At 40.9% G+C, this 11,022-nt stretch overlaps 1 protein-coding gene across 1 annotated transcript; it reads left to right on the top strand.

Moving 5' to 3' along the window:
• Positions 1–6,414: 6,414 nt before the first annotated feature.
• LOC103700035 (receptor kinase-like protein Xa21) lies at positions 6,415–10,350 on the top strand. The gene is made up of 2 exons (XM_039114812.1): positions 6,415–9,279; positions 9,503–10,350. Exons 1-2 carry the CDS (start codon positions 6,456–6,458, stop codon positions 9,874–9,876), a joined length of 3,198 nt encoding a protein of 1,065 aa, XP_038970740.1. The 5' UTR covers positions 6,415–6,455; the 3' UTR covers positions 9,877–10,350.
• The last annotated feature ends 672 nt before the right edge of the window (positions 10,351–11,022 follow it).

Genomic DNA, 11,022 nt, shown 5'->3' with positions numbered 1-11,022 from the left:
TATTCATGCGGGGGACGGAATAACAATGCGATTTCCGGCGACGCTTTTTAGCGTCGTCTTAAGCCGGCGACTACCCCAACGCTTATTAGCGTCGTTTTTTGCCGACGCTTGTAACAAGCGTTGGCAAATTTTGACGCTAGACCAAAAATTGCCGACGCTTGTGAAAAGTGTCGGCAAAAAAGCATCGGTAAAATCGACTTTTCCTGTAGTGTAATAAAGATCAGTAGTCATAGCGATACTGCAATCAATGCGCGATCAGCGTAATTGCAGTTTTATCATACTCATGCATGACAGTTACCATGTTGTTAACATGCAACCAACTGTTACTTTATGCTTAAGATACGTTGCGCTAAATCAGATAACGGATCGATATTCTACCCTATTTAAAGGGTGGCCCGAGAATCTTTAGTTAAGCTCTTTTGGAGATTTTTCTTTATAAATTTTTTTCCTTCCATACCGTTGCTCTATTATTTTGACTTCAGTGTCGGAAGATGCTCTGCCTGAAATTTTCTAGCAAGTAGACTTCTTGCAGATTAGTTTCGAAGGTGATCCGTTCATATTTGCTTCGGTTTCATCCGATCTCACTTAGTTTGGTCATCGCCAACCTCGAATTGAGCCGAATAACTTCTCAACCTCGGGTCAAAATTTTACGGCAACGCAACCAATAATTTTTAGTTAAAAACAGAAAAAGGTCTACGATGGGTCCGATATAAAAAGTAAAATCCATCTCTGCGGAGAGTATTCAAAAGAGGTGGCTTTATTGTTCACACAATCAAGCATTTTACGTACTCTTGGACGACCAACCCGGCTGGCAAATAATCTTGTGCATGCACCAAGATTTACATCCGTTCCCCATCCAGGCAACAGAGAGTTGCACTCATGCTGCATTGCCACCTACACACAGTCGAAGAATTTTCGCACGATGTACCCAGGAAAGAGGAGTACCGAGACTTGAATACTGGGTGAACGAGAAAAGAAAAAAAAAACGAAGTCTTCCGCACGTTTTTTCCTGTACAGAGAGAGAAGAGCTTTAATAACTAATTGACCGTGCCAACTTTCTCCGATCACCGTCGACAACTCTACATCTCTGGGGGACAATGAACAAAAGTTTCGTTCCGGGATATGCGACTTGCTGGTCAATACAAGCCAACCTGATGTTGATACTGGAGAGTCAATTTGCCATGCTTGGTGACTTCAAAACAACTGGCATAAGAACAGAAATATTACTCCATAGCATCGGTTGGCCCACATGAAGCTATATGATCGCCTGGGTACGGAAACGGCAACACTTTCAATTTTACCTCCATTCATCAAAGGCGCGTGAATAGAATACCAGTTTAAATCTTAGGACACCTTTGGTTTGCAAAAAAAAATCTTAGGAAGAAAAGAGTGGAAGATGTGCTTTGAGAGAGCCCCATCAACCATCCACAGAAAACCTTCAGAAACATTTCCACCAGTAAAGATGGCGACCTATTGAAGATAACTATCCTGCTTTTCTAGTTAGTCACCTCTGCAATAACTGGTTTGATCTTTTCCAGCAAGTGTGAAATACCTTTCTTTTTCCTTCTAAGAGAATGGAAGTCCAACTCTCTAAGAGGAAAATACTTTGGTTGAGAACTTTGCCATGGCAGTTTGCTTCGAATCGAGAGTGGCTGCCCTTGCGCACTTTCTTTCTTTTTTTTTTTTTGGTACATCAGCACCTCACACACAACGGGTGTGAGTGTAGCCCATAGAGTCAGAAAGAAGCAGAAAATGCAAAGGAGACGGGATGGAGTCGTGACTTCCCAGATAACACTTCCAAAATGATTGGCTACATAGAAAACCACCTAGTTCACAGCACAGTTGGCCTCCCTGTACACATGAGTAGCCCAGTATGCAGCATATTTACCTAGGAGACGGCGAATATCGTAGATCAATCGAATCTCCTAGCCAAACTGCCCGAAACTTAGAATCTCCTCGATCACCATGGCAGCATCTCGCTCAAGGATGATGTGATCCGCACCCAGCACCCGTCTCGCATAGGAAACACCCTCTCAAGCGATTCTGACCTCGATCCCGACGACAGTCTGGTCGAAGATGTGCCAGCCCCCAGCCACCACTAATCTGGCCTGCTGGTCCCTGATAACAAACCCGGCGTCGCTGCATCCACCCGCCGTGACACTGCCATTGAAGTTTACCTTGAGAAAGATAGGGGGTGGAGGCTCCCAGGAGACGAGCGTAATCCTGGATGCTACAAGAGCGAAGTGAGAGCCCCAGATTTTCCTAATCAACTTAAGGGACGACGATGCAAAAATGTCAAGGACCTCTGCCGCATGACGTAGGGCCCTATCCACCACCGCACATGGGTGCGCTCCTCTGTCCTCAAAGACCGGGCGTTCCTATCCAGCCAGCAGTAGTAAGCCAGATAAGCCGCCCTAATCTCCTACTCCAGCCGGTCGGGCCGTCATGAGGACTCCACCAGGAAGTTCAAAAAATCCTCGAACGACGCCCGCCCCCGACATAGATCAGAAGAACCTGATGCGCACTCCCAAATCAGAGCAGCCTGCTAGCAGCCGAACAAGACATGGAATATAGACTCCTCCTCTTAACAGATCCCGCAGCTTGGGGCGAAACTCACACCCTCTAAGCCAACACTCCTCTGGTGGGCAGACAATCCTAGGCTACCTTCCAAACAAACAACATCGCTCTTTCAAAATGCACTAGCTTACCACTGAAACAAGGCAGTCCCATGGTGATTTCATTGTTTTTGGTAGGCCCTTTCTCCAGTCAATCCAAAGTTTGTTCATAGTGTCCTGAAAACCAGCAATCAAAGAGTTTGAGTGACCTTCCTCTATATTGTTAGAAAAATATAATCAAGAAATAATGGTGCCGCAAACTTTTTCTCCCTCTTTATTTTCGTGTAATTAAATGGGATATCACTCACCAAGTAAGAATAATCTTTACATCAGTAATTATCAAGCAAAATATTAAGCAATCCACAAACAAGAGACAATACAATTTATTATATAGAAAACCCTTCGATATGAAGGAAAAAAAATTACGGAACCTAATCCAGCTAAAATCTTCCACTATTTAGAATAATAGGATTATAATAGGTCTTCTCTAGACATCAATAAGATTTAATTTTGGGCAAGAACGAATTTAAACAATAAATAGTAAAATAGAGAATAAATCTCATCAAGTGTTGATATTTGAAATAATCAATAGAGAAAATTTTTCAAAGATCCATACCATTCAATCTGTAGCTCTTAATATCGAAAATAATATACTAAAATTTTAGCTAAATATAGATAAAATCAACTATCGAACCAAAAGTAGTATTTTTTTTTCTCTCTCTCCTTCTTCTCAATTTTCTTCTTGATTTTTTTTCATTGTTTCTACCGGCCCGTTTCTTGGTTTTTGGTGATTACCGCACTCTTAAGCCAGGCCGTTTGAAACTACCATCTTTTTTTTTTTTTTTTTAAATGATGCAAGTCCCACGTGACAAGGGACCACACCAACGCATATAGGTTGCGAGAATGCGCAATTCAGTAGTAGGTGGTCTGTTGATTCAGTGTTAGAAATAAAATGTCACTATAAATATGTATTTGAGTGTTAGAAAGAAATATGTAACTATAAAGGCATCACGATTTCATGGTATAAAATATCCAAATGTTATCATGAAACGTTCCAAGTGCCTGAGTACATATTTGAGACATCAAAAAATTCAAATTTGAAAGAATGGATGCAATTCAACTACAGGACAAGACTGTGCATTGAAAATGGTGCTTGACCAGGCAAGGGTACTGCTTCTTCCTTTAGTTCTTTAATAATTCATGCCCAATTATTGTGCATACATGTGCTGCAATAACAGGTTTACAGGTAGGAGTGACCGCCCTGGTCACAGTATAGCGGGCCATATGTTTGAAATGGATCCTAGCATTCTTGAACTCTTTATTTTCCTCAGCAAATAGGAAAGATCATTTTCTACGTTTGCCTTGATGGAAGATTTCTTGGCTGAAACTTATTTTCAGATCTCATGTATCAGCTCCTTATCTTTTAATCCTCGAGCTATGCAGAGAACAAGGCACAAGCATGTATTAGATGAGAAAGTGTGATTAATGAAGGTTATTAGGCTTAATAAAAGTAATCAGGCTTCGCCTAAACTTTCTTAAGTTGTAGTCAAGCCCATAATCGGAAAAAAAAAGGGGGTAAGAGTAATTTATCTTTTCTGCTACGAGGTCCTCCGTGTAAAACATGCATAATAAAAAAGATTAACGTCCCCTTTAGCCAAAAAAAAAAATTTTAGCAAAAAAAAACAAGATTAACGTCCCTTCACCTCCTGGCAACGGAGATTTGCGCTCGCGTTGCACTACCGCCTGCAAACGGTAGTCCAAGAATGTTCACGCGATGTGCCCAGGAGGAGAACTACCAAGTCTTGTTTACCGGGGGCACAATTCAACAACAAAAAAAAAAAATCTTCCACCCGCTTCCTCCGGCTGCTGCAGCTTTCCGGTTAATACCAAGCCTACAACCAAACATAACAATCTTTTTCAAATGTTATTTTTTATAGTAATTTTTCTACTAACTAAATGTAGTAAAATTTATTTTTCTCCGCAAGTATTTTTTAGATAATTAATTTTGAGAAATTGTCAGATTATGCTGTAATACAAGTCAACCTAATGTTGATATTGGAGGGCGAGTCTACCATAAATGATGAGTTGATAACAAGTCTTGAGGACCAGCTAATTCGATCTCTCATGGCTGGTACCAGCTCTTACAAATTATTCCACAGCAAGTCTAAAAACTTTTTTGCATTGCATTCAAGGCAAAAGTGGGAACAATTGTGCAACAAAGCTTCTTTCTTGAAGCGACATGGGACAATTGTGCATAGCACAATCCCTTGGCAAGATTAGACAAGTAAGGCTAGGTGGTGTCTAATAGTCTTACTGTCATGAATCAGGATATTCTGCAATTCGTGTTTCAACTAGAGGATCCATTCATTCATATATTTTTCAATGCTGAACTTAGGAGTCTTCTACGTCTGGTTTTAATTTTTGGTCTAAACTTAGGAGTCTGAGACGAGGGGACTGAATAATAAAACTCGGCAACTCACGTTGGAAGGATTTGTTTCTTATTTGCAGCCTGAAGTCGGCAGGGAATCCAAAGGCAGCGGGTGTGCCGCCGATCAACGACACGATGCTGTTCATGGGCGGTGCGAAGGTGGTCATCCATGCCCCGCCTACCACGACGTGCCCACTTTGCTCCTCGCTTGTTGTTTTGGTGCTGTCTTGGCCTCTGCTACGGCGTTTTTAGAGCCCTTCCACTCAATTGGCGAGCCCCTCCATGCGCCTCCATTCGAGATCCGTGCCACTGCCGACATGTTTGACTTGGGTAATCTAGCATGAAAAAAAAAAAAATTATATATCAAATTATCATATTTGGTAAAAAAATGGATGAGAAAGATAATAAATAAATAGTAGGTCATACTTTTATTTTTTAATAGAGAAGGTAAAACAAATACCACCAAGAAGTGGTATTTGTTTATCCATTTTGGGTTACCGAATGGGGGTAATCTGAAAATATTATTTCTGGATTAAAATACTCTAACTTATATTATATTAATATTATATTAATTTTATTAATATAATTAATATTTATTATTAATAAATAATTATTATTATTAATTAATTAACAAATATTTATTAATCATCAATAAATCTAAATTATAGTTTATTAATAATTAAATATTTATTTATATACCAAAAAAATACTAAAATTTATTTATAATAAGAATTATACTTTTTAATATATGTATAATTGATTCTAAAATTTTTATCAACTCATGTAAATATATTTTAATATTAGAAATGGCCAATCTTGATAATATTTATGTAAGTGGGCTATAAATGGTCAACAAATGGATTTAGAAAAAAATATTACCATCTGAGTTGTTTATTTAAAGGCACCACTAGAAATTTAGCAATATTCTTATATAAAACCAATTATAATAATCTTTTTCTAATACCACTTTTTAAAATATTTTTTTTACTAACCAAATATGGTAAAATTTATTTTTCTCTGTAATTATTTTTTTAGTTACATAATTTTGAAAAATTGAGAGATTATCCTGTAATACAAGTCAACTCCGGAGGGCTAGTCTACAATAATTGATGCGTCGATAGCAAGTCTTGACGACCAGCTTCGATCTCTCGTCGCTGGTATCAGCTCTAATAAATTATTTCCCAGCAAGTCTAAAGACTTTCCAACAGCTGCTCAATGCAGCTTCTTCCTCGAAGCGATGTGGGACTAGAATATTCTGACGTGGACCCAAGTCAAGTCTGTCTAAATGGAGACGACTCCAAACCAGCCCAGAAAAACTACTATAAAGTTGCATGCTCTTGGAAAGTTTCATCCAAAGCCTCCAACCAAGCTATATTGTTCATTGTTTTCCTCTCGACTTCCCAGGAGCGCACATGGGATATCTCTCCAACTCGCAGAGGGCATCTAGGTGGTCCTCTCTCATGCGCGCAACTCTTCTGCTCTTCTGTCCTTTTGTGCTCTCATCTCCCCAATCTCCTGCTATCACCGCCAGCACTGCAACCTCCTTGGCCGGGAACAACAGCAAAAGCGTAAGCGACCACTCAGCTCTCATTTCATTCAGGTCCAGTATATATGATGTTCCATATGGGGCTCTGTCCTCCTGGGACAACAAGTCGCTTCATTTCTGCCAGTGGCAAGGCGTCACATGTGGTAGTCGTCACCCTGAGAGGGTCATTGCTCTGGACTTACCTTCCCTTGGCCTGGCCGGAACCATATCACCATCCGTAGCCAATCTCACCTTCCTCAGAAGACTGAGTCTCCAAGAGAACAAACTCGACGGATCCATCCCTCAAGAACTCGGCCATTTGCATCGACTGCGACTTCTGAACCTAAGCGTGAATTCTCTACACGGACAAATTCCATCCAGTCTTGGCAACTGCAGACATCTGATTTCGCTTGACCTAGGTAAGAACCTCCTCAACGGACAAGTGCCCCATGAGTTGGGATCACTACATCAGCTCATTGACTTGGTCCTCCAAACGAATAATCTTACGGGAGCCATGCCAACATCTTTGGCCAACCTCTCCTCTTTGGACAACCTCGACTTGTCGCACAACATGATTACGGGCGGCATCCCACCTTGGGTAGCGAACCTGACCTCCGTCACCAGGCTTTTTCTTGGATTGAACCCTCTGTCAGGAGGCATTCCATCTTCATTATGCCGTCTTCCCTCTCTTGCTGCCCTCGATGTACAACAAAACCAGTTATCAGGCATGATTCCTCCCTGTCTCTACAATCTCTCAAGCATCCGTGTCTTGAATGTGAGCTTCAACAGTCTCAGAGGGACCATACCATCTGACATAGGTAGCACTCTTCCCCGCCTCATAAATCTCGAGATGGCCGGCAATCACTTCACCGGACATATTCCTTCTTCATTATCCAATGCTTCTGGACTGGTTTCAATTCGGTTACTACAAAACATTCTCCAGGGAAAAATCCCTCGCAACCTTGGAACCTTACAGAACCTGTCACTTCTGGAGCTTTTCGACAACCAACTAGTAGCCAAGGAGGCCGACGATTGGAGCTTCCTCACTGCTCTAACCAACTGCAGCAAATTGACAATGCTCAATATCGGCAACAACAATCTCTCTGGTGTCTTACCCAATTCCATTTCCAACCTCTCCACAGAAATCCAGGTCCTTGTTTTTTGGAATAACCAGATATCTGGAAGCCTGCCTTCAAATATGGGGAACCTAAAAAAGCTGATAGCACTTGCCATGGGTGGAAACCTTCTCACAGGTAATATTCCTGAATCTCTTGGAAATATTAATGCACTGGGAGAGCTGCATATGGCTTACAACAATTTCTTCGGCCAAATTCCACCTTCACTCGGAAACATCAGTCAATTGTATAGGCTCCAGCTGCAAGGAAATAAATTGAGTGGAAGCATTCCAACCCACCTTGGAAACTGCAAGAACTTGCAGTTACTAGATCTCTCCTACAATCAGCTTACAGGCCCTATACCCATAGAGATTCTTAGCCTGTCTTCTCTATCCCAACTCCTAGACGTATCACACAACGCATTACAAGGGTTCTTACCTTCAGAAATTGGCAACCTGATAAATCTCAATAGCCTCGATGTTTCTAAGAACAGATTGTATGGCAAAATCCCTGATAACATTGACGAATGCGTGGTCCTCGTAAACCTTAATATGAGCGGTAATTTTTTTGAAGGGGTCATCCCGAAATCACTGGCCAATCTAAAGGGCCTTCAATTTCTGGACCTCTCAAGCAACAACCTGTCTGGGCATGTACCAGAATATCTTCAAATGTTTCACTCGCTCCAGTTTCTGAATCTCTCTTTCAACGACCTTGAAGGTGAGGTTCCGCTACGTGGGGTCTTTGCAAATATGAGCGCATTTTCACTTATTGGAAATCGAAAAATCTGTGGTGGAATCCAAGAACTGCACCTGCCACCCTGCCCCTCTACCCAACCCCATGGGAAGAAACACAAAGCTGCTATCTTGGCGGTGATCATCGCAGCTACCAGTGGAGTTCTAGGCTTGACTCTGATTCTCTTCTTCGTGTTACTTTACCAGATTCGAAAGACAAGAATGAGACGTCCATCCATGGCAGCCATCAGAACAGAACATATTAGAGTCTCTTACGCCGAATTGGTCAGAGCAACTGGTGGGTTCTCTTCAGCAAATCTGATTGGTGTTGGGAGTTTCGGTTCTGTATATAAAGGGGTCATGGATTGGGATGATATAAAGATGGTTGCTGTAAAGATACTGAACCTTCAGCAGCAGGGGGCTTCAAGGAGTTTCATAGCTGAATGTGAGGCCTTGAGAAGCATCCGACACCGGAACCTGGTCAAAATCATAACTGCATGCTCTAGTGTTGATTTTAGAGGTAATGATTTCAAAGCATTGCTTCTTGAATTTATGGATAATGGAAGCTTGGAACGATGGCTGCATCCGGAAGTGAATGAACAATGCCCGATGAGGAATTTGAATTTAGAGCAGAGAGTGAGCATAGCCATGGACGTGGCTTCTGCACTGGATTACCTTCATCATCACAGCCCGGTACCAATCGTGCATTGTGATCTCAAGCCGAGCAACATTCTTCTGGATGGTGACATGACTGCCCGTGTGAGTGATTTCGGGCTGGCGAAGTTTCTCTCTGAATCTATTAACTCATTCTCCATATCTGCTAGCTTGGCGGCGATAAAAGGATCGGTTGGATACATCGCTCCAGGTGAGACTTCCATGTACAAATTCTTTTCTTTCTCATTTTCTTCCTACGTAGGCTAATATAGACTAATAATGATCAGCTAAAGACAGATAAGCTAGTCTGGCTCATTCATTATAGTACAACATATTTCTACCTTCTGATCCACTGCTTTGTTTTGTTTGTGGATCGATTTATCGTGAATGTTTAACTATGTTTTTGCCGTTGTCTTTGTGCAAACATATATCAGAGTATGGTTTGGGAAGCCAAGTATCGACTCGAGGAGATGTGTACAGCTACGGAATACTTCTCTTGGAGATGTTTACCGGAAAGAGACCCACTGATGCGACCTTCAATGAAAGCCTAGATCTTCATCGATTTGTTGAGATGGCTTTTCCTAGTCAAATTATGAACATCGTAGATCCGCAGTTGATACGAGAGGAGTATGAAATTATCAATGGCATACAACAGAGGTGCACTAAACAACACAGGATAAAAGAGTGCTTAATTTCAGTGATTAGCATTGGTCTCCAATGTTCCAACAAATTACCCAAAGAACGAATGCATACGGGAGATATTGTAAAAAAAATGACTGCAGCGAGAGAGATTCTTGGTGGCGTCTAAATCACAGAGAATGATCCACAAATATTAGTAAGATATTATGAAGGCTTACGCAAACATACATTATATGGCTGTTGTTACTTCCCAAGGCCGCTTGCCATTGCAGTCGCTTCCTGTGCTCATCCCCTTCGACCTGTTTTCATTTTCCGGTTTGTCTTTTGTCTTTGCCTGCTATTGTTTGAGGGGACCCTCTTTGGATGCTCTACCATCACAAGGCCAAGAGATATCGGGATGAAATGTTCCATGGATTTGAAATGAGTCGTCATAGTTGAACAAGTTTTGTGTTTTCCTTGACATATCGGAGAGGTCACTTTCTACCTTCATCTTCCTTGTGATTTGTATATTTCTACCTCTTATTATGATGCTTTTTATCTTTCAATCCTTCGACTAGGTAGATAAAAAGAAACATGTGGGCATAAAATGTGCTGTGATTGATGAAAGTGATTAGAGTTAATCAAAGTGATTAGTTTTGTCTAATCTTTCTCAATAATATAAAGTGTGCTAATTGTGTACAAAATCAATATAAGTATGTATAAAATAAGGCATTCGTACAATGAAATATGAGAGACTGAAAGATGAGATTAAGTATGACTACATATTATTAAGTTATGCCAACTCATAATCAAAAATAAAAGAAAGAAAGAAAGAAAGAAAAGAAAAGAGAGTTGGAGTTACCCTCATATATATGAGTTGTTCTAAATGCCCGGTGGTATTGGCATGCTGCATCCCCGCTGAAGTGTGACGCAATTATTTTTGTCATGGTTGTAAAACTGCATGATCCTATGTAGGACGACTTTCCAATTTCCAAGACTTCAAGAACAAGCAGCAAGAGAGCACTTGCAGAAAAACTTATGCAGTAGAGAATAGAAAAACTTTATTAAATAATAAAAGCACCGCAACTTACTTTTAAAGCATACTTCTCTCTTTGGAGACAATTAACCCTTCTCTTCAAAAATCCTTAAAAAATTGGCATTCTGTAACCAGCTTAGGAATAATCCAAGTGAAGCCAAAGTGGCCAAACTTTAGCTACTACTCTGACCCTAAGGATGCCCAACACTAGGATTCCAAGAGGCAGTAATCGATGGCAACGATGGTGCAAACGGTGGGCCGAGATTCATGATTTGGATGCCATATGATATTATATATGGT

Source organism: Phoenix dactylifera, chromosome 17 (genome assembly GCF_009389715.1).
Source record: "Phoenix dactylifera cultivar Barhee BC4 chromosome 17, palm_55x_up_171113_PBpolish2nd_filt_p, whole genome shotgun sequence".
Classification (NCBI taxonomy): Eukaryota; Viridiplantae; Streptophyta; class Magnoliopsida; order Arecales; family Arecaceae; genus Phoenix; species Phoenix dactylifera.
This window is presented reverse-complemented; position numbering and strand designations above follow the sequence as displayed.